The following is a 23,923-nucleotide window of genomic DNA, read 5'->3' as shown; positions in this document are numbered from 1 at the left end:
TGGCACCGAGCGGAGTAAAATTTACTGCAGTGAGCTACGCAGTAATAGGGACTCCCGACGTCGTGGAGTCAACGTTAAAACACGGCGCCTGCTGCTCCAGTTACCTGCGAGCACTCTTGCAGAGTTATAAATACTGCTGCTGTTTGACGAGTATTTAAAATTACTGTTATATATTTGCATACAAGCTCCATGAGATAAAAACTAAATCTACACCCAATTTTCTGACCAACACTGTTTCGTTTCGCCTTTTTCTTTCCTTTCGCGACAGCCGCTTATAGAGACTAAAGAAAATGAACCTAAACTAACATTGCCGTTTCTAACAACGTATAGCATTCGCTGAAAGAACGAACGGAGGAAACAGGCGGGTCCGGAAACGCGAGGTCACTGGATCTCACGGATCACCGCTCGCCGCGATTGCTCCTCGGCGCACCTGGTCACAAGGGGGTCTGTCTCTCTGCTTCATATATACTCTCAGGCAAGTCTGTGTATATGCGTGTGTAGAACAACCAAACAAACAGACAAAAAAATACCACGACCGAATCCACGGCTCGTGTCGGAAACACAGAGGCGACGATACTCCTTTGCGAGCGCCCCCCTCCCCCCCCCCCCCGAGAAGACAAAGGGCGCCCCCTCACGCAGAAGGCGGCGGCTTCCGAAGGGGGCGGGCAGACGACATGCGCGCCACAATCCACGCACAAATGACAATGAACGCCGAACAGGAGACTGCAGGGCTGTAATGCACGAGATTACTACGCACGCAGTAGCGTACGTAGCCGGCGAAGACGCTGAAGCTCCCGTCTATTTAGCTGCTTCTTCCCCCCCCCCCCCCCCCGTGGTACGAATAGGGCGTGCGACTCCCAAGATCAAAGGAAGCCGCCGCACCGACTCGAGGGTCTGCTGCCGTCTGCTGCGCAGTGACGTCACTGGTGGCGCCGGCTGCGAGATGTGGGCGGGGTTCTGGCTGCGAAATGATCGACGATCCTGCAGATGCAAAGAGGCAGGATATCCTATATAAAGCATTAAAGGGACTCTCCCAAAAAGAACGCGACGCTTAGGTGGCAGATTAAATTAAACTTTATTCGTGTGCCCACATCCTCCCTTCTTTGGAAATTTGCGGCCAAACCACAGCGCCGCAGTCATCACGGTGGCAGTATGAATTTCCTTTTATTTTCACGGTGCCGGGAAGTCTCCAATAGTTTCGGATTCAGATGCATGCGTTTCTTTTCTTTTTTTTCAAATGCAACGTAATCCTTCATTTACTCGTACAAACGTAAGTACCACTGATCAACTGAAGCTGGAAACAAGATAGCGTCATGTGTAGCAAGTGCTAAATTTACAATTTACAAGCATTCTTTCTGGCTTATAATTATCTGCTCAAGGCGGGACTGACCTATTTATTATAGCAGACCCTGAAGCTGCAACAGTCAGCTAACAATCTCCCGCAATTGCATATTCTCTAACGAGCCTCCACCCGAAGCTCTAAGACTTTACCGAACATTCTCGAACCAATACTCCTTAGTTTTAGAGGTCACGTGCTGGGTCAGCTTTTCGAGGGAAAAAGCGAAGTGCATGGCTTCACGGACAGTTGGCTCGACAGGGATGACTTCGTGGCACATTGAACCCTCCTAGTCAATTTCCTTGGTCTATGGCTATATGCGCCTTCCGACGTCAAACGCCCCCTAACGGTAATCCATAGAGCACGCCATCGGTGGCAGACGCATCAAGATCCTGGGACGTCTGCTTCTAACAAAGTTAAGAAGCAGTTGATAACAAAGCACTGAGGCATAAGGTCTCACTTGTGTGTTCTATGTTCCTTCTCCCTAATTTCCCCCACCACGGGGATCCACCCCTCTCCGGGCCCCATCAGAATAAAGTTTTCTCTCTCTCCCCAATTCAGTCCCTATACAGAACTCTTACAAAATACGTCGTAGAATCTAATTTATATTTCTGCGGACATTTGGCACCTTTAATCGACTTTCTGTTGGTGTGCAATTGACCATCATTCATGTTTGCTTCTCCTTCTTTCTTTCTGTTTCTTTTTTTTGCGGGGAAAAACTGCGAAGTCCAGAATTAGTGGAGACGCGAAGTACAGTGAAATGCGTTGTCCGTCAGACCTTGTTCAGACACTTATTCCGGGGGTGAACGTCCGCTTACGGAAGTCGGCGAAAACAGGAGCAGGCGCCCTGCTCGGGCTAGGAAAGGCACCTTCCTCGCTTGATGACGGCAGAGTTTGCGAAATAAAAGGCGCAAACGTTTGCCGGGCGTAGGAATCTGCGGCTATGAAAAGGTTGTGCGCTCCCTCCTCTCTCACTCCGCAATGGCGAATCTCCTCCACCGAGGAACAATGATCACGACAGACGCGGCGATTCGCGAAGGGGGACGGCGAGTCACGATATTGGCTCCTTGCCGACGGTAGCGCACGCCCCCGTGTGCATGTATGTATATATATATATATATGCACATGGCGCGTGTGTGGATCGTCACGCCGTGCCCATCCGTGTCCAGCGCGGAAACAAAGAAAGAAAGGAAGAAAGAGAGAAAGGATAGCAAATGGAAGGTCGACAAAGACAGAGGTGCCACTCTCACTAGTCATGGTAGAGTATGACGCGGTAGGGAGGTTCTTTCGGGCCGGTCCAGTTCATTTCCCTCGGATAGGAAAGACGTGAAAGTGATATTGTATCTGTGCATTAACTTTTAGCACGTCATCGCATGTTTTTTTTATTTAGTTAGTTATATTGTGGTATTGGATTGGGTTGACTGCCTTGTGTCTAATGGCAGAAGATGCCGAATGTGTGGTTTCGCAGCTGTTTCTTTATTGTTTTTTTTTATCTCGCTTTTTTATTGTTTAACGACGATTGCGATAAAAGCTTTATTGGCGAAACCTTTTTTTTTTTCTTATCAGCTCTTGTTCTCGGCCTTATCATAGACCGAGTTATTCTTCGTGGAGAAGTCAACGATACAGTAGTTGCCAGCGTTTGCGATTTCACGCAATGAATTGGAAAGACGTGAACAGTTCAGCTTCGTTCAGCAGCCGTTCAGGCTGGCTGCTGCTACGACCTTTTCTTCTCTGCTTCTTCCACGCGTATTGAAGTTCAGAGCAGTCAACATAGCTTAACATCTTTAATTTTGGTGTGCTATCTTGTAATCGATCTCACTCTCTCGCCCTCGTGTTCGTCCTGCGTGGACCACGAAGCAATTCACGCTGTCGCAAGTTAGTAATAATCTTGCGACATTACCTTTGACCTCTCTGCTCCCTTAACCTGCTCTCCACGCTCAGTGTGTGTGTGGAAAACTGTTGTTAGTGCGAGGTCTTGAGTTCGATTCCTGAGAAGCGGCGTGGTATTTAAGTCTGATGGAGGTGGATTACAACAACGCTAGGGTACTGTCCCTTATATGCGCGTCAATGAGCCCCTGATGGTCAAAATTTATTCGCGGTTTCCCAATACGGCGTCATACGTCCCATTGTGGACTTTTAGTGGAAGTCCAGTGATTTTTTTTTGTTTTCTTTACCTCTATGGCTCTTCTCTCTGTAACTTCTACGTCGCAGCGTCTGCTGAAAAAAAAAGTTCACAGATGCTTAACGGTCGCGTTATCGGTGACTAAAGCTCGCGCATATCATGCAAGGTGAACATTGCCTCTATACAGGAAGCCTTCTGAAGGAAAACAAAAACTTCACAGAAACGCAATTGAATTTCCATATAACGACTGTCACAAGGGGCTTCGCAGCATGTACATTGGGGACAACGAGGTTACTCCAAAGGCGCGTTACCAGCACACCGAAACACGACCGGTACCAGCTGGCCCGGCCAGCTTACTGAATATAAGGCGGACCCGAAAGGGCTGGACGGCGAACACGGAAGAAACGGTGCAATATGGACACGCCGACAGAGAAAAGTGACTGCCATAGGATACTCCCTGGCGTCGGTGTTCGGAAAAAGAGAATGCTTCCATCCAACTGTGACGGAACGGCTACAACCGCAGGCGCGCTTCCCTCGTTTCGGCGGCCCTTTCTCTCTCTCGGCTCCGTACTCTCTTTCTTAATGGCGTCTCTATGGAGCCTCTTGTAAACGGTCTGCAGAAGACTTGCCGGCGTCTGCAAGAGGAGGCCTGGCCGAACGGAAGGAAGCATTAGCGACGGCTTCGGGCCACCATTAGAATCCATCTGAGGCAGATGTTCGTCGGCGGCCTCTGGACTGGACGGGAAAGGAGTGGGTGGGAAGATGGCGGGATTTGGTGGGGGGGGAGGGGGAGGGGAGAGGGTGTCACGTGGAGACGATGAACAGCGTCGCGCGGCGGCACGTGAAGAAGTCGAGGAGGAGAGAGGGGGAAAAGAAAAACTCGGACCGTCGCCGCCGATGCCGAGCTTGTGTACACGCCTCCCGATGGAGGCGCCTCTCGCCCTCTCTCTCTCGCATCTCTGCTTGTGGCACGTTGGGTGTGCTTGACGGCCCACCGGATGGCGGGGTGGGTGCTGCGCGGATAGCGAAGGGGGCTGCTGCCGTCGCTGTTGCTGCTGGTGCCCCTGCAGCAGTGGCCGGCGTTGAAGGCCCTCTCATTACTATTAGCCGCGGAATGATACTTGAGCGACTGCAATGAAAGATCCTAAGTAGAAACGTAGGGTGACTATGGGGAGGACACCGATATAGTGATTGCCGGGAGAAGTTGCAGGTTTGTTGTGAGCGTCGCGTGATGGTACGGCTGCGGCGTCGAAAGCGCGCAGAGCTGCTGATTGGTTCCTTCGTGGCCCGTACGGAGTGTTTTGACGCGGAAGTCGGTTTGGATAAGCTGTGAGGCGATTTCCACGCGTAGGGGAAACCGCGAAGTGTGCAGTGTCTTGCAGAATGCAAGACGAGGTGACTGATTTCATCGGGTCAGATTTGGATAGATTGGGCAGCTCGGTGCGATTATGGCTACAAAGAAGAAAATCAGGGCGAACGAGGAGGTAACAGAGGTAAGTTGAAGTGCACGATTCCGGCGCAGTAAATTCATAATCAAAATGACTGCACTTAGCCTCAACTAAGATGACGTGCCCGAGTGTTCATAACTTAGTATCTCAAAAGGGGCTACGCTGTCGAAGAAAAGAAAAACAATAAGTAACGGTCAGCGACGACTTTCCGACATTTCTACGCTAGCACGCTAATACAAATCAAAGATTACTTCATCGTAGCTTTACAGTGCCCCCACTTTAGCCAATGACAAACGCTTCCAAGTCGGTCTCGAGAAAGACAACAAAGCCTAGCCGGTCAGCGTCAGCCTAACTTCTTCGGAGCTTGGTAAGTCTAACGATAACGTCGCAGAGTCGAGGTGGGATACATCATACAGTAGTAAAACAGTGTCAGAGATTAAGGGACCAGACGAAGAAGAACGACACGACTTCTTCGTCTGGTTCCTTGGCCCGCTTGCACAAAACTCTCTAGTCCGGTCTTATTCTGATCTTCAGGCTCATTCGAATCTTATTGGAGGCTTAATCTTCCCTAGCCGATAAGTCGCTTGCACGAAAGAGACTAGACTGAAACAAGACACGAAATTAAGATTGAAATGAGACCGAAATCTAGCCTGCTCCGAGCTGGCTTATCCAAAACTTATTCAGTATTTTCCAACATGGCTGCCCTGCGGTTGGCCCGCCTCGAGATGCTCGCCGAGCACTTGCTGCGCCGCGAACGCGTGTTTCGCGACAGGACAAATCCGCTGGACGCCTTCAGCGAGGAGGAGCTGCAGCGGCGCGTACGCTTCGGGCGGGACGGCATAGTATTTTTTGCCGAGTTCCTTCGCTCCGAGATCGAGCACCCGACGTGTCGGAGTGGTGCTTTGAGTGCCGAGCTGCAGGTGATGCTGGCACTGAAATTTTTTGCCTCCGGATGCTTCTTGATTACTGCCGGAGATGTGATCGGCGCCCACGAATCGACCGCAAGCCGCACGGTACGCCGGGTTGCCTCATCAGGTAAGCCTCTCTCCAACCTTTTATTTTCTACTGCCTGTTTTAGTAGACAGCTTTAGTACTGCGTCATAACGATAAATACGCCGCACGCAAGTGCTTTGCGGAACGCAGGAGCGCGTGTCGCGTTAGGAATTTAGTGCTGCGAAATGCCTACGTGTGTAGAGGGCGAGCGTTAGACGCCGGGCGCGTCGGAGCGCTTTGGCCGCGTCCGGCATGCAGTACGTCGAATCATCTGTGGAACTAGGCTCTGTTGATCTCGCTAATGTGATGTAACGTGTGGCCGCGTTCCCGCTTCGTCGAACTTTAAATTTGAACAAGCTGCGCTGCCAGAACATCAGCTGACGATGTCTCGAATGTTTGTACCTACTCGACTGCAACGAAGCTAACTGATTGCACGTACCGCGAAGGTGTCGCTCTCCGTGAATAACGTTTTCAGCCTCAAGTGAGCAGTTCGTCATTTTGTTCTTTCAAGCCGACGTCGTGCGTAGCTGCGTGATGGTCAGCACGAGCTTAACACTATATACGTGTGCTTCCCTGAATATGTGCGTGTGTCATTGTGTGCAAGACCGCGCATGACATCGGCGTGAATCTAAAGGTGACCACCCTCGTTTTCTTTCCAGTTGGCCGTCGCCTAGAGAGGTGCGGGGAGTCCAAGGCTGCTTCTACGCTGTCGCTAGCTTTCCGCGCGTCGTGGGTGCAATTGACGGCACGCATGTGCGGATACAGGCTCCTGGAGAGCACGAAGAAGCCTACGTCAACCGCCACTTTTATCACTCTATAAACGTTGAACTTACTAAATAAAGCAGTGGTTTTCTCGCTTATGATATGGACCAAATCTATTTTTTCGTCTTCGCTCCAGTGATGGCTCTTGAGTCGCTTGGCGGGCGGTTGCGAAGACATGCTTGAAAACACGCGCGTACCGTCAACGTTTGCAGCTGGTTCGGCTGCTTCTGCAGGGGTGACAAGCGCGGGAGTGCGGCCGGATGTTGACATCGAATCGCGGTCAACTATTGGACAGCGCGAACGCCTGTCGCCGCCGCAACGAACTTCCGGCCCATTCCCCACCTCATTCCCTGTCGACGGCGAAATTTCCCACCTAGGTACTAAAAGTACCTACCGTCTTCAATAAGTCCGGACTATAGTTCAGTCTCGTCGGTTCGTGCAAGCGAAACATGATGGCCGGAAAGTCCAGTCTTATTTTAGATTACAATAAGACAAGATTCGGATCTTGTGTTCTCTTGAGCTGTCTTACTACGGATATGAACCAACTAGCCGAAAAACACGTCTTGGGATACAGGCTGAAGCTGGAAGTTTCGTAAGACCGAAATTCCTTCACCGATACGTTCGAATCCACCTGAAGTTGAGAGACGCCTGCTTAGGTTTTGTATTGCTACTCCATGCTCCCGAGGGCTAAATCACGCCCGAAAGGCGCTTATAGGCTTATGGTAGGAGGTGAGCTTGAAGTGTGTGTGTGTGTGTGGGGGGGGGGGGGGAGTGGAGGAGAAAGGAGTCGGAACTGGGGGGTTGGAGGGGGAGGGGTGAGTAGTCGGGACGGTCATTCGTCCGCGTAGTCTCTCTGTCTGAAAGTCGCCCACTCCATGCAGACGGACCCCCGGGCATCGACATACACGGCCTGTAATGAAGCGACGCGTCGAAAGAGAGCACGGGGTGACACCGGAGGAAGGAGCTCGCCTGCTTGCTCCGGGAAGTTGTGTGCAGTAGAACGAACGGCACAAAACTCGCTGCTGTCCCAACTGAAATCACGCGAAGATGTTACGTTGCTCAAGCAGTTCTTCCGCGTCTCTTTCCTCTTACATTTCCACACAGTGAATAGGTCGCGACTACTGCACCGAGACTGCAGGAAGCGGTTAAATAGGCACCCCATTCTTCCACTATGATATATCTATTCTTTGCGTAAAGCTCACGTCAATGACGTCGTTTGATGTATAGCCAAACAGCGCGCACATTTTAGCAAACGGTAGTAAATTTGCTTCAGCACTTGTCTACATGAGTTCATATGTTTTGTCGGTGACTTCACTTGAAGTATTCTTTCACATTTCGTCGACTGTCTTTTCTTCAAGTCTGCTCAGCGACTTCTCGTCGTCATTCATATCGTAATAATTTTTTTATTATCTGAAGAAACTCAGGTCGACTACTTCGAACACACTGGAAGAAGGCAACGCGTCTCATTTCTATTCCTAACTAGGACGACCGATTGAAAACCAACAGTGGATCGCAGCTTTACTTACTCTCTTACTTTTCAATAGCCGCTAACGCTTCACCTCGACAAACTTGAGCTAGCAAAGGGGCCGTTTTTTAGGAGCCTTGGAGAAAGCCTCACGTTTGCTTCGGCGCTACTTTGTGGTTGCATGTATAGCGTGTAATCGGGTACGCGTGTAGTGGCTCTTGCCTGCGAAAGCTGGGTGCACACTTTCGCGTTACTTACACGCGTTGCTTTGCATACAAAGTTAAAACGAGACAGGGCACGCACATTTACACAGAGCGCGAACTGCGGTTTGCACACCGTGCAGAAGAGCGAAATTGTTGCAAACAATGTATGACCAACTGTCCTCCCCCCCCCCCTTCACACAAACACACACAATCGCAGGTCTATTCATGTAAACCTTTGCGTCTGTTCCGTCCTGATTTATCGCTTCTTTGTGCTCAGCCATATGACACACAAACGGCGTCGGACAAGATTACCGGAACCAATGCAAACACCGAGTATAATAACTTGTTGTCACACGCGAAACCTTGCGTGATTACATGCCTGATTACAGGCATGTAATCGGCATGGTTACAGGCATGATTACAGAGGCTTCAGAAAAAGACGCTTCCCGAAGTTCTTCGAACAGTACGTATACGCGTACCTTGCCAACTCAGCGTGAATTCAAAACGTGCGTTCCAGACACCTCGGTGAAGCCTCAACCTTGTATAGCGGGCGTCGCTCAAGTCTCGGGCATGCTGCACACATATTCAGCGCAATGCCTCCCGCGTCTACGTTCACGGAATCTGCGCGAGAGTGCAAAGGCACCTCCCCCCCGCCTCCCCCTCTCTTTACGAAAGGAGCGGCTGAAGCGGGGCACGTTGACAGCAGGACAGACGGGGACGAGTACAAGGAACGCGTCTCCCCGCCTTGAAGACGAGCCTCTCGCCATACGCTCTGGACCAGACGCTAACGAAGAACTTTCCCCTCGCGTTTGAAACACCGCCACGGTGTATTTGCTCGCTGTGTGCGCTCGATAAGTGATAAGAACCGGGAGCGCGGTGGGGGGAAAAATGCTGTGCGCGCCAGAACCTCGTCAAAGCTGGAGTTTCAGAGCTGTTACGTTTCCTTGCAAAACGAACAGGGGGAGGGAAAGAACCTGAAGCCGGAAAGCGACTTGGACCTTTTTAGAGTTCCGAGACGTGCGCGCTGTCGCACTTTTTAGCGTCGCGAAAGGCAGAATATTCGCGAATTCTGGTCCAGGCCAACCACAACCGGAGTGGCTTTACAAGCAGTTGGGCGTTCTTTTTTTTTTTTCTGGAATTACGGGAGCCCCGCGAAAGCTCGCGATCGTTTTTGGGCGCATAATCGCATTTCTCAGAACAGATCATTTTCGTTTCTTTCGCCTTGACCTTTCGTTCCACCAAAGTATAATAGCCAACCAGACGGTTAGTCTGGTTAACCTCTCAGACTTTCATGTTTTGATACGGTCTCTCTCTGTAGACATTTCCTTTGGGCTTTGGATGCAACAGTCCTGTACCAGTCCTGGAAAGAGTGGTGCGAGTAAGTACCAATGCATGCGCTGCTGCTTTTAGAGTGCTAGCCTGTTCACAACAGTCCAGAGGGCATTATGACGACACCGCGGGAGCTCTCGTCGTAGAGGTCTACGGCTGCATCAAATTTTCAGCGAATAAGAAAACCAGATATACACAATTCTTCCGGTGATGCCGCTGGCTCAATATCGCTCAGATTTCGCACGGAGGTGGAATGTCTTGTTCTGTTTTGTGTAATAGAAGGTTTTAGCATAGCGCATGCCTGTTTCGTCAACAATACGCCAGAGCTACCCTCTTCCCCACCCCAATCAATCCTACTTTCTTGCAAACAATGGGAGCAATCAGGGTGGTGAGGAGTCTGGATTCCATTTCAGGCGGTCAGAAGTTGCTGCTTGCGTGGGGACGTGGGAAACAATATCACGCGGCGACGTTCACGGAAAGACAATGGTGTGAGTCGGTAGCCTGCGTTGCTTTGACTCCGAGGTTGGCCTTGTCATTTCGGACCAGTGTCCTTGACAGCTGAAGCAGCGGACGGTTCGGTTCAGGGGGCGCTAAGTGTCTGCGCAGTGCACCGGCTTCGCATGCATACGTAGGGGGCGCGGAATGAATGAATGGATGGATGGATGGATGGATAGATGTTACGAGCGTCCCTTTTGGAATCGGGCGGTGGGTAACGCCACCAAGCGGGAGAGCCAGCTCGGAGAGCTGTAAAACCCCTTAAACTTCTTGAAGTAGCGACACTCTCCTCCTCCGCCTTCACTCCTCTTCGTTTCTCCTCTCTTTCACGCTCCCTCCTCGACCGTAGCGCCGCCTACACCGCTCGAGCGTGGCAACGGCGTCAACATGCTTCCTCGCCACTCCGTAGACGCTTCTCGAGCGAAAATGACGCTGAAGCACGGCTCGAGGGCCCACGTGATGCTATTAGGCCAATAGCGACTCGGCGTCGGCCTCGGCCAGAGCGCGCGTAGGAGGAGGCGGAATTCTTCAAAGCGTGGCGCTACTTTACGAAGTTTAAGGGGCTTTAGGGAGCTGGCTCTCCCTGCGCCCCCTTCAGGCATTGTCTCGCATTCGCGAATTTTGTCGCAGCTGATACGACGTGCTAGACTGTGCGCTGACGCGCACCCATTGTGGTTGGTCCTTCGCCGTCACGTCATCCTCTCAGGCAAGATGCCGATATTAATTTCGTTCGGCAAGGAAGCAGACTGTGTTTCGCTACGGTATGGCTCGGTCTTTCTGCACGCAGGCGCAACGGTTGCGTGTCCTTTTCTTTGCGTGGCAATGAATGTATAGCATTATATTTAGCCGGATAGAGAGAGACAGAGATAATTCATTATCGGAAAGGCAGAGAGGTAGGTCTGAGCTAATGTGTTCTCTCCTGCTACTCTTCACAGAGGAAGCAGGAAAAAGGGCAATGTGTTGAAACATGTCGACGAAGAAGGTGTTCGTATACATACAATATTTACATAACGGATATTGGTCATCCTGAAGCCTAGAGTCTAGTCCAGTAGTCTGGAAAAAGTCTAGAGCGATACAGTTTCTAGAAAAGAGTCTAGAGCAATACACCGTTGTGCAACGCTGGACAGCGTGGAACAGCATCGTATGTAGTTGCATTGCTGTACAAAATTCCGTCAGTTGTATACATTCGTCCAGGAGTGCCGTGAAGACAGGCGACGTTTGTTTCTTTGGATGTTTGTTTGTTCGTTTGTTAGAGCTGCTTGCTTACTTCCTTAGCCTCGTACAGTTCCTTATTTCTGCAAGATCTTTTATCCACATTTTATAGATATGGAGGGGGGCTGTCGATTTTCACCTCCCCCCCCCCCCTACTCGTAAGTCCGGGCCAATTTCGACACTATACGCCCTGCAAATGCGCACGAACCCCGGGGCGTCAGACACAATAGGAACCAAGAGAGAAGCGCGGGGCTGTTGAGAGACACCGTGACCAGGAGATGGGCGATCGGAAACAAAAGAGACGCCGAAGAAGAACAAGAAGAAGAAGACGGCGAATCGTTGTCCTCGTCGGCGTTTAGGACTGGCGAGAAGTGGGCACACCGGAAGAAGAGGGAAACCATTGTTCCCACCGCGGCGACGGCCGAAGGAAGACGCCTGGCGACGACGTGAGAAAAAGAATCCGCTGGCCCGTGGCGGGACAACGCTGCCGAGCGATCGAGGATTGCCATTGTGCCGCAAGCGGCGGCAGAACAATCGAGACTAAAGCGTGCGCACTGTGTATTTCGACGGTGCTCGGATCACTCTCCGGGTCTATACCGAGGAGGTATACCCGTGAGCCTTGGTACGTATACTGTACTGCAGGTCGGGACGCGTCTCGGTTTTTTTCCCTTTGTTTCTGTCCCGGATTCTTTCGATTGCTCGTCTGCAAAGATACTTTCGCCGCTAGAAAGAGTCATCGTTATTTTCTTTCTGCCACTTTCTATGCTTTTTTCCTGATGCGATGAATACAAACTGCACTCCCACCGGTGTTCCTTGCCTGTGGGCTTTAGACGCTGCTTGAAGAAGCGGCGGACCACTCCAGTGCGACTGCGTTCAGGACTGCCATCGAACGCATTTTTCTTTGAAGCAGCCCGCCCCTCATGTAAAGCCCCTCTCCAGGGCCATTTGAAAGATTAATTAATTAATTAATTAAGTGGGCCTATCGTGGAGAACGGCAATCAAAGACGTAATTGGACTGGTTCTGATGGACGGATTGATTACATGACCGGTTCAGATTGTGTCCCAAACTCAGAGTGATACTAAATGATAGACACTGTGGTAGGAGGGCGCCGGATTAATTTCGTCCGCATTCCGTCTCCGTGGGGGTGTGGGCGTCGATCGCGGCTTCGGAATCGAACCTTCGACCCCGCACTCGGCAGCAAGACGCCCTTCCCCCCTCCCTCCCCCCCCCCCCCTCCGCACCCCTTAAGTCACCGCGGCGCGGGTGTCAACAAGTCGAAGCGCACGGGCGCTGAATGCTGCGTCAAATCGGGGCCAAATAAGGTCATCTTCGGGAGGGCGAATAACTTTGTACAGGCGAAAGTTGTGGTGCAAACGCTACAAACGAAACCCCTAGGAATTTCTCGATTTCCTTGCACCCTTCGCGAAGATTTCTCGCCGTTGCGGAATTCTGCAGAACTAATCACCTAACTTCAGTCGTTATTGAGCTTCGAGAAGTCAATGGATTCGGACTCGCGCTTCCACCTTCTACACTCCTGGTCTGGAGTCTGGAAGTCGTAGTAGGTAGAGCTGGCGTCTAGCTCCGTCACTGCAGGACGAATTTTTCTCAATCTGCAATTTTTTTTTCCTTTTCATAATCCTCTATGTCGTTGTTTATTTTGTAGCTTCATGTAATCCTCAACTGAACGACCTCTTTTCATTCCAGTAGAAGGAGGAGCTGCGACAGATTCCCTTCCCGTCGTGTACAGATTGTACGGGTACACAAACCAGCTTAACCAAACGTAACACACTAACAAGGCGCCCGCCAATCCACTTTTAAACGACGCCCGTCATATCAAGTAGTCGTAGAGTTACTTATTTAGGCGTAGGACTAGTTAATTCAGTGGCACGAAAGAAACTGAACAAAACAATGATAAAGCGTACGTGACACCTACTTTGCAATAAGAAAAACACGTCAAATTCATCTCCCTCGTCCGACTTCATCCTTCCTCTTCTTTTCTTTCTCCTGCCTTACAATCTCGTTAGTTTCGCAAGCCCGTTCAACGGCACAGTATAGTGCCAGGTTCTTGTGCGCGCTGTCAACGGTTCTCGACAAATGAAGCTCTCTCGGAAGGGATTTATCTTGTCCCGGCAGCTTTTGCGTTTTGGCCCGGCAGCTCACGTCTACACCAACGCCTGCGTCAGGCAGGCGAACAAGAACAATAAATAAATAAATAAATATAGAAGTAGAAACGCAAGAACACCCCGCCTTTACAACATTCCGAATTGAAGCGCTGGAGAACGTCTAATAAAGGTCGCTTGTTCCTCCGTTGCGATACAGATTACGTGTTATATAGATCGTGCTCCTACTCAATTTCTTTCTTCTGTTTCTAGAACACTGCGTTTCTCCTGCCCCCCCACCCCCCTTACCCTTTTCCGAGGCTGATTAGTTTCGTTGGTACCGGGTGTAGGGAATCTATGTCGAGCCCTCAGTCGCAGTGCATGGCGTAATACTACGATGGGCTTAGAAAAAAGTCTCACCGGGGATGCAATAGAGAAATTATAATCTCTTGTACGGAAGAATCAATCGGGCGCAGTCCGTGAAATTGGATCAATGAGACATCCGGTATGTGCACGATTTGTTTGGATGAAATGCTAAGCAACCTGGAAATCATGGTGGCGCATGCAGTCCCTTCCGGCGCATGCAGGCCGCAAAAAACAGAGCCTCCGAGATCTGCTTCGGTTGTCCGGAGTCAGCCGTGGCTGGGGCGTGTATTTGAACAGGCCCTAGCGAAGATTTTGATGACTACTGGGTCGCCGACGTCTTCACAAGCAATAAATTGTCCAGCAGTGAGTGGCATTTCGCTTTTTTAATGCATTCGCATTGGAAGTGCCAAAGTGGGCAAAAGTATGTGTGTGTGAAGTGCGGGAAGCTGGTCCAGTGGTAGAGATAGGGGAGAGCCTAAAAGAGGGTATATATGCATATACACATGCACACACACACACACACACACACACACACACACACATATATATATATATATATATATATATATATATATATATATATATATATATATATATATATAGGGAGAGAGAGAGAGAGAGAGCTAGGGATGGTGGTCTGCTTCTGCACAAGAAAACCGGCAGTTGTACTTCACTCCTCGAAGAGACAGGACGTATGTCGAGTGGGCTCCTGAGGAACAGTTTGCAATGTGTTGAACGTGGTTTAAGACAGGTGTTGGGCACCTCACAGAGGTGGGATATAATGCTAACGAATTTGTCTCGAATGTACCGCTAAATCGTCACGGGATTTTTTTGAAGAGGTTTTATTGCAACATAAAACGCGAAAGGACGTGCTTCCCTGTATATATATATATATATATATATATATATATATATATATATATATATATATATATATATATATATATATATATATAGGGAGCTTCCGTGAGCTGTGGGCTTTTGCAAAGGGGTCAAGGCCTGGCGAGTATTTAAGGAGCGATAGTGATACGAAGTGAATTACACTGTAAAAAGGTAACGACAAGCTTCGGAGGGTCTCACGATAAAGTGCTTTTACTATAGCCGAATGCGCCTAGCTATACAGGCAGAAAATCTGGTAGGCCATGGGGGCCACCTAAAAAAAAAATATAGAGCAGAGATCATAAAGATGTTCTTTTTCTTTATTTTATTTTTATTTAACGTTCCTGCGATGTTTTTTTCGCAATGCAGTTAAATTCTTTCTTTTTTTGGTAATCTCGGATGTCATTAAGGCACATAATAATAGTCGTTTTTTTTCTTGTTTTTTTGTGTGCAAAGTAAATTCAATTCAAGTGTTCAAAGTAAATTTTGAAATTCAGCACTCCCATCGCTGTTCGAATTCTTTCTTCATCTCTCCCCCACGTGGCATTGCAATAGTAGCAACGAAATGACGCAGTACGTACATGCGCATTTAACAGACGATCCTGAGCCGCGAGACCACGCAACACCCATTTTTCTTCTTCTCCTTCTTCTTCTTCTTTTCCTGCCGTTATCACATCTGCCTGGCCCCTCGACACTGGACGAATTCCTTTGTCCGCCGTCAACGCCCCAAGGTCAAAGACAGAAGAACGAGCAGCTGCGACGTGCAGCTGGATTCGGTGCCCGTCGGTCCACGTTGTATGTAGACGCTGCGTACGTATACAGCACAAGCGACATCGCCGTATACGCTCGAACACCCTGACGAACCCGGGCGAGTACAATAGTAAGAACGGAGCATAAAAGGTGTCTGGGGCGACAGCTCGAAGCGAGTATATCGGACCGGCGATCGCGCTGACCGCTGTCCATCGTCCAGTGCCCGGTGCGGTGACAATGGACTCATTCACGACCCACCCGGCACACGATGGGTTGCAAAAAAAGAAACGCACAATAAATAAAGAGTACAAATGTAACGGTAAAGCAAGCAATATAAATAGAGCGTCAGACTCTGCGTGCGTGGGTGTCTGGTGCGGGCATCCACATTTATCTTTATCTTTTCCTTTTGTTATCCCCGCAGCCGGTAATTTCTTGACGCCCGATGGCATTTAGCGTTGAAGGCCCCCTGTTATGACAGAACAATCGATTGCCAGCCGCTGACGAGCCCTGACACCTCGAATGAAAGTGTGCGGCGTCACGCCGCGACGAGCTCAATTCGGACATATCGTGAGAAACGGACAGACTACAAGTGGAAACCTGGTTCGGTCGGTAACCCTGCTGCGAGTTGTTTTCTTTGCTTCCCTTCCAGTTCATAGGCAGCTGTGGCACAGCCCGCAGCTGCTGCCTGTCAGTGCCTGTGCTTAATTGGGTTATGCTCTATAGGATCGATGGCTGAGAGACGTCTTGTCCAAATTGGTCGTGGATTCGTATTGAAAGAAGTTGCAGAGCATCGAGCAAAAAAAAAAAAAAAAGATACTTCGTTAGCACGGATTGACAAACGCATTTGGGGGATAGTGTTAATCTGTATGTCGTCGTTTATAATCGCGATAACCTCGACCATGCCAAACAAATCGATAAAGGCATGTCGTTCGTGAAATGATTTGTTCCACTGGCGATGCATGCTACCTGGCCCTTTTCCCACGCTCGCGCATATTCCAACTAACTGCAACGCCCTCCACCGCAAGCATAAATTAAGGCCGAACGCGTGGCGCTAGCACGTATGTGCATTGATATAAATCAGAGCTTATTGGGCAGGTTCTCAAGCATGCCACAAGTGAGGCACTGCATTCTAGCTTCCGAACAGGCGTCACGCGTCCATATTTAATGGATAAAGGTCTTCCGTCTTTCCTTCTTAATAATTCTTCCTGTTACTTTATGCAAATAGGCATCAGGGCTCACGTGCTGCATTCTATTCGCACTGATGTAAATAAAGCTGGGTTTCCCTTTGACGATATACTGCCACGAACTCGAACGTACTGCTGACGACCAGTGGCTCCTTGGTCTTCGCGGGTGACTTCAACGTGCATCACCAGCAATGGGGATGCACCAAAATTAGCTTCTGACAGCTGAATGAAGGCAGTCTAACGTATCGGCGGGACACTTCCTTGGACTTGGCTGATTTCAAGGCGCTTTGCTGCGCGCACACACAGTGTTCCCTCTATCCCGCTTTCTTCTGTCTGTTCCCCCTTTCCCTTCCCCCTGTGTAGGGTAGCAAACCAGGCGCTCGTCTAGTTGACCTCTCTTTTCTATGCCTCTCTCTCTCTCCCTCCGTGTGTGTGTGCGCGCGTGTTTGTGTGTGTGTGCGTGCGTGCGTGTGCGTGTGTGTGGGGGGGGGCGTGTGTGTGTGTGGGCGTGTGTGTGTGTGTGTGTGTGTGTGTGTGTGTGTGTGTGTGTGTGTGCGCGTGTGTGTGTGCGTGTGTGTGAGAGGATATCGCTCAACAGGCTGCCCCTCCTTGCAGCCAAAAGTATTGAGCACGCCGGCCTCACCGAAGAGGCTCGCTCAATCCATGGTTATTCACCCTGTCGAACTCCGGCGCCTTCCAACAGGGTTCCCTCCCCCCACCATCTTCAACCCACAACCTTTCCGACGTTTCCTAGTCGCGTGCACACGACACCTCTACTGTTCGCACTCCAGTTTTTCACGAACGCGCCTACCTCACGCTTACACCCTCGAAGCTGCCATCGGCGGCCTCCCTTTTCCTTCCGTAGCTTTCGTGCAGCAGACTCCCTCTCTGTCTATCTCTGCCTTTCTCCCTGCGCTCCAAGCAAGCAAGCAACGTCCACGGCTCGGCGCATGGTGTGATCTATTTACGGCATTGTGTGTTGACGTCGGAGGGTCACGTGCCTCGCACGTGCGGCAAACCAGATGGCGCGTGGCACGCCGCACCAGTCTTTTTGAGCGCGCCTCTCGGTCGTCCTTTCGGTGAGATGAAAGAGAACCGCGAGGTTCGGGGAGGGATTGAACCAGGGTTTTTCGCGCCCCGAAGTCGACTCCGGCTCGGGGGGAGCCGAGGGGGGGGCCAGGCGGTCATTTGGAACGGCTTCTGCCACGCTTTTCGGCAATAAAGCACGCCCCGGCGGAACTGCGGTCGTCGTTCGTTCTCGCGTGCTATTTCGAGCACCGGGTTACGGGTGTGTGTGCGCGTGTCGGTTACATTTTTGAGCAGTAATTACGCCACGAGACCCTTCAACACGTTCGGTATGACTGTTTGTTTTTTAGTTGTTTGTTTAGTTTTTGTTTTTCCTACACCGTACCTCAGAACCGCTGCAAGCGATCGAAGAAACGTGGGCGGCAATGTTAAAGGCACAGAGCCTGGAAGATCAGCGAAGTCTGGTGGACCGGGCCTGGGCTGCAGCATTAGCCAACGGCTTTCTGGACTGAGAGAGCCGCCCACCTAGGGCGAACAAAGGACACTTTCTCGCTGTTTCTTCCAATAAACTTTCATTCCTCCTCCTCCTACACCGTACGGATATAGGATAGATCCCAACGGCGCTATAGCTCGCTGTTACCGCAAACCGTTATCACAGCAAACCATTTATGAATTTCGACGTCATAAGCCTTCTCGGGAGAGGGTGGAGAAGCCATGGCAGCAGCCTCCAAGGGCAACTGACCTGTGAAAGCGGATGTAGCCTTAATCGGTGCTCGTTGTGCTGCACGTGGTCACGTACCCACCGTGGTTGCTGAATGGCTATGGTGTTGGGCTGCTGCGCACGAGGTCGCGGGATCGAATCCCGGCCACGGCGGGATTCGATCCCGCGACTTAGTGGGTTTTACGGGCCAAAACCATTTCCTGATTATGAGGCACGCCGTAGTGGGGGACTCCGGAAATTTCGACCACCTGGAGTTCTTTAACGTGCACCTAAATCTAAGTACACGGGTGTTTTCGCATTTCGCCCCCATCGAAATGCGGCCGCCGTGGCCGGGATTCGATCCCCCGACCTCGTGCATTCCCTCATGTTATGCAATCGCTATGGCCATTCGTGTTTTCATTTCGCGATATACTAAGGCAGGGAATTTGGGACCTAAGTCACCGCACTGAGTGGCTGTGAGCCAGTGCCGTCAGCGCCTTCACGCAGGGAGAAGCAGCACGGGAATGCTGGCATGATGAGCGGCATCGGAGCCAGCTGTGGTAGAAGGCGACGACGAACGCGCGAGCAGTGACACGAGCCATTCCTGACGACACTTTTTGCTCGCACAGATTTGCTGACGGAAACGAAAAACGCACATGACCCTATAGCCAGAAATAGCTTCGCTGTAAAGAATAAGAAAAAAAAATAAACGTCGTAGAGTAATCCCTGGAGATTGAAGTTCAGAGCTCCGACAAGCAAAAGCTCTGAACAGTGGGTGGCATATCTATAGGGAGAGTGACGGAACACGCAATCAAAGGTGGACGCGTTGGAAAGCAACGTTCGGAAACGATTATCGTAATGACGAGGTTTTTCGTAATCTTCGTATCAATGTTCTTTTTTTTCCTATTCTGCGACACAAACTTTGCCCGGCAACCATCGGAGGTGACTACGCGCAAATTTTATCCCAAATCTTGTCATCCCTTGCGTTTGTATGCCGCGCGGACAGTGGGTCATGGCGGGGCATCTCATCACACATAACGAAAGCGTCGTTTCATTCTCTCTCTCTCTCTGACTGATTCATTCATTACATTTAAGCTTGTTTCTTGAAGTCTGAGTCATGGTGTCTTATTTCCCTTAGTTTGTTTACTTCGTTCACCCGGAAGGATCCGAAAACATTGCAGAGGAGAATGGTACAGGATTCAGAAATACTTTAAATTCTTGGTTACAGAATGTTACCTAATGATTCAAAAAACGTATATCTTGCATGGAACTAATTGATCATGGGAAGACAATTCCAGGAAGGCGATTGTTGTTGTTGAACTTAGCAAATATAGCGAAACGACCATATTTAATACAGAGGATAGCACACAATATTGATTGCCTACTTAAGAATGGCAAATAAATAAAAAAATATATGAGAAACAGGTATAAAAAAATGAACATATAACTTCGCGCGGTATGTTTCTCTTGCCATGTTTTCTGCACTTTTCATCGGTGCAACCCTTAATATCGTTCCACTTAAATTCAGCTACAGGGGGAATATTCTTGCCAATATTTTCCACCTAATTGGAGCGACCTCCCACGTAAAATCGTTAAACTATATTGAGTGTCTTTCTATTTTCTTGAACTGCTTACCTTCTTAACCTCACATGAGAATAAATAAGCGAAGATGTGTTCCTGTGAATGGTTATACGGCTCAGTGTTCCACATATCCTTACCGAGCATCTGGAACATTCGTCTGCGCGCCGGTACCTGAGAGCCACGTTTTGTGTATGCTAGATGATGTACACGTGCAACGTGCGTCCGCTCAACGTCCTGTTTTTCAATAACGCTTCATTAAAAGTTCTTTCCGGGCGACTTGGTGTATACTTGACATACAAATTGTAACAGCGCAAACACGTGCAACCACAAAGTACGAAGAACGAGACACAAGCGCTTTATTTCAATAACGCTCTTCGCATACATCTCTATCACACAGCATAGCTTCAGGCAATCCCTTCAATTAATTACTGACGCGAACTCTTCTCTAGTCGGGCAAGCATGGCGCACGAAATCGTGCCACACGTCAAAGGCGCAACCGCGGCTGCAGTTCACGGGCACGTGAGCCGCTAAAAAATCAACACTCGCATTTATGGACTCTCGTATGCGCTTCGAACGGCGGAGTCGTATGTCTCCGGGCGGAACGCGGTAACCGCGCAAACTTCAAAAAAAAAAAAAGCGAGCATCGAAACTCTCTCTCTCCCGAGAGAGATATATATCCCATTCGCGAAGCCATCAAAACCGGGGCGTCGAGTGCTCTTAAAGAGCTGTCGGAGTCTTTAAGCAGCGATGCAGCCCCCCAGGCTTACTCAACTGCAACCTTCGTTTTCCTTTATTTTTTTATTTTTTTTCTAAATTCTTCGTTTCGTTTAAGCCTTGTTTGCACTGCGAAGTGCCGTCTCCCAAGCACGCGACGAAGGGGCGCCACACTTTTAAGACCGAAGAAGGAAGCGTCGCGAAGCGGCAGCCGCTTTCAAGGCGCTCAGCAGGCAACTCAAACAGTTGACAGCTCTTAGTGGGTTTGTTCGTTTGTATTTTCGCGACGTTTTCACGAGCGTTCTATTATTTTTATTTCGCGGCCACCGGTCGCACTTCGAGAAGCTGGGGCACGTTCGTGTGAGACGTGCGAGCGAAGAAAAAAAAGAAGATAATAATAAGTACAAACTCTGACGACAGTTAAGACTAGAGCCGGCGGAGCGCTTTTCTCGGTCGTCTTTGTGACAGACGACCGCTTAGCAATCGTTTATAAGCCGGAGTCTCCCGAAGAGTCACCGTCTAAAAGAACCGCACAATCTTTATTCTGTGTAGCCCAGACATATTTGTTTTCTAATATGTCAACATTCTTAAAAGAAGGTCTTTCTTAAAGCTTCGTTTGCAGCCAGCCGTCCTCTGTGTGACGAAAGTCAATCTCTGACAGGATTGCCGCGTATACACCACGCAGAGGAGGCCCTTCCACGGTGCAGGGTAAACGTCAGCACCATATAAGTAGCGCGAACTTATAGACAAGTGTTGTATCGATGCGACAGCATTACGATATGCATCAAAACGGAGTCGTAGCCGTTGCATCCCCGATTGACTGCAACGCGGAATCAACGCGTCCGCGTTCGAGAGTATACTCAAAAGCGCGGTTCGGCCGATCCTAACAACGCCTCCGCACATTGACCGTCGTTGCGAGCGTTTCAGTGCGATAGCATTAACATATGCAGATTTTAAGCGCCCATTCACCTGAATTGTCTACGCGTGCTAAAACCCTGCATATCTGACTGGCCTATTTCTCATTATGTTGCTAGTTTGTTTTTTCCTTTCTTTCTTTCTTTCTTTCTTTCTTTCTTTCTTTCTTTCTTTCTTTCTTTCTTTCTTTCTAACTTTCTTCCTTTCTTCCTTTCTTCCTTTCTTTCTTTAATTCATTCTTTCTATTGCTACGCACCTAGTTTCGTTTCAACATGCATTAGAATTAATTACCTCAGCAGCGTCCCTTGTAAGCCTACACTGCTGTTTCCAAGTTAGCACGAGATGAGGCGAAAGCGGCAGCCGAGGCCGAAGAGTTCGACGATCTCAAAACTCCCACGAGAGTTCGAGTCCTGCTCGGACTCGGTCGTTCTGTCACGCGAAGCCGCCGATTATATATATACAAATGACATTTTGGCGGAGGGGGGGGGGGGAGGAAGCGGCGGCAGTCTCGCTTATCACACCCGTAGGGAGCCCATACGGGCGTGAAGTAAGCGTAGTGTTAATAGTGCTGGATTGATAGGGCGAGAAAGGCAGGCGATGTGTCGCCTGTTTTGAGCTGAAAACAAAACTACACACACGCACAAAGGCACACGCACACATGCACACACACACACACACACACACACACACACACACACACACACACACACACACAACACACACAAAGAAGACGCGTGCGGTTTCGTTCGTAGCTGGTAAATTCCAAACGAAAGAATACGTAAAACAGCAGCACTTAGGTGAAAAGGGGGGGGGGGGGGATGGGGTGAACGGCGCAGCAAGTATGTTTCTGAACTTTATTTCGCATCATTGATTCACCGGATGCAAACAACGGACTTTTCTGCTTGTGGCAGCATGTGCCCCTAGCGAATCGGTGGCAGCTGGGCGTAATGAATAATTAGTCGACGCGTTTCGTTGGAGCCGCTATAATGAATCTTGTGCAGACGCACACGCAAGCTTACTTATAGCTTGTTCGTTTGGCGGATGTCCTTTTATCACTGGGCTTTCCTGGTTGAACAATTAATGAGCGTCGAGAGATGCTCCTGAAACAAGCTAATTAACATCTCGTTCGTTACAGTGAGAGAGAGAGAGAAAGAGTGAGAAAGAGATGAAGATCATGATGAGATTTTATTCATGGTACAAAAATTACAACGTCCTTGTGTGCGCACATGCAGTACTTAAAACGGAACCGTCGATTAGCAGTTACAATAAGAGTAATTACTTTAGGCCAGAAACACTTGCGAAGTTCAGCAGGAATGAGCAATACCAGACAGAACACAGGAGAAGGAAATGCTGAAAAACAAAGGCAGCTAACAAAGACAGCACACTTCAGCGATTCCTTCTACTCGGAACTAATTTGCACCGACAGCAGCCTTCTTGCAACGTGAATACCAGCATACCATTTGTTTTCTTTTTGTATATATTTTAGTTGTCTGCTTCTTACTACAGAAGACCCCAGTGGTTGGGGCGGTTTTTAGGGTAGTGAACAGTAGGGGAAGGAGGGCCCGGTGCAGTATAGAGAGAAGTCTCTGCCTGCCATGTGTTGAAAAGGACTATACATTATCGCAGGGGTTCGCCTACCGTGAACGGTGGGTAGTTAGAAAAAAAAAACAAGTTTGAGTGAAAGGAATCCTTGCATTTTGCCATCCCTTCTTACAATATCGAACGTAGAATAGTGTCGGCAATTTTTGCTTAAAGGGTAACCGTTTTCGCAACGCAAATATTGACCGGCGCTGAAGGATTTCACCGGAGTCGTAAGTGTTGAAAAAAATATATACTCAGATAACCTCCGCGCAATAAGGTGAAAGAGCTAGGAGGCTCCGTACGGTGATCCTGCAGCAGACACTTCAACGGCTTCGCCCGTATAGAACGTAGTTCATTTGATATATAATAACGCCACCAGTCTAGAGCTTGTAGACATTCTGCGCACCTTGTACTCGGCGACAACAGCTGAACTACTGCTAAACAGTGCGTTGACTCCTACAGCTTTGACGTGACAAGGGGAGTGCGGCAGGGCTGTCTATGGTCGCCTGTGTTGTTTTCGCTTGCGAGTGACCCATTGTTAAAGTGTTTTAGCAAGCGTGCGCTTGTCAGAGAACTTCCTATGCCGGGAACAGGATTCATAAAGGTATCGGCTTATGACGATTATATTAATTTGCTCTTATCGTATGGGGACAGTCTTGTAGAGGCATTCTTTTAATTATAATCAGTATGCATTAATGTTGGGGTGGGGGGTGGGGGTGTGGAGAAAGTAAACGGTGAAAAAATGGTTGGGGGAGGGGGGTC

At 49.5% G+C, this 23,923-nt stretch overlaps 2 protein-coding genes across 2 annotated transcripts in view; one reads left to right on the top strand and one right to left on the bottom strand.

Moving 5' to 3' along the window:
- LOC135914590 (E3 ubiquitin-protein ligase PDZRN3-like) overlaps window positions 1–23,923 on the bottom strand; it is a 192,039-nt gene that overhangs the window by 71,857 nt on the left and 96,259 nt on the right. The window lies entirely within an intron of this gene.
- On the top strand, window positions 5,602–6,739 carry LOC139046716 (putative nuclease HARBI1). The gene is made up of 3 exons (XM_070541407.1): window positions 5,602–5,941; window positions 6,559–6,590; window positions 6,623–6,739. The coding sequence occupies exons 1-3, from the start codon at window positions 5,602–5,604 to the stop codon at window positions 6,737–6,739; spliced, it is 489 nt and encodes a 162-aa protein (XP_070397508.1).

Source organism: Dermacentor albipictus, chromosome 6, assembly GCF_038994185.2.
Source record: "Dermacentor albipictus isolate Rhodes 1998 colony chromosome 6, USDA_Dalb.pri_finalv2, whole genome shotgun sequence".
NCBI lineage: Eukaryota > Metazoa > Arthropoda > Arachnida > Ixodida > Ixodidae > Dermacentor > Dermacentor albipictus.
This window is presented reverse-complemented; position numbering and strand designations above follow the sequence as displayed.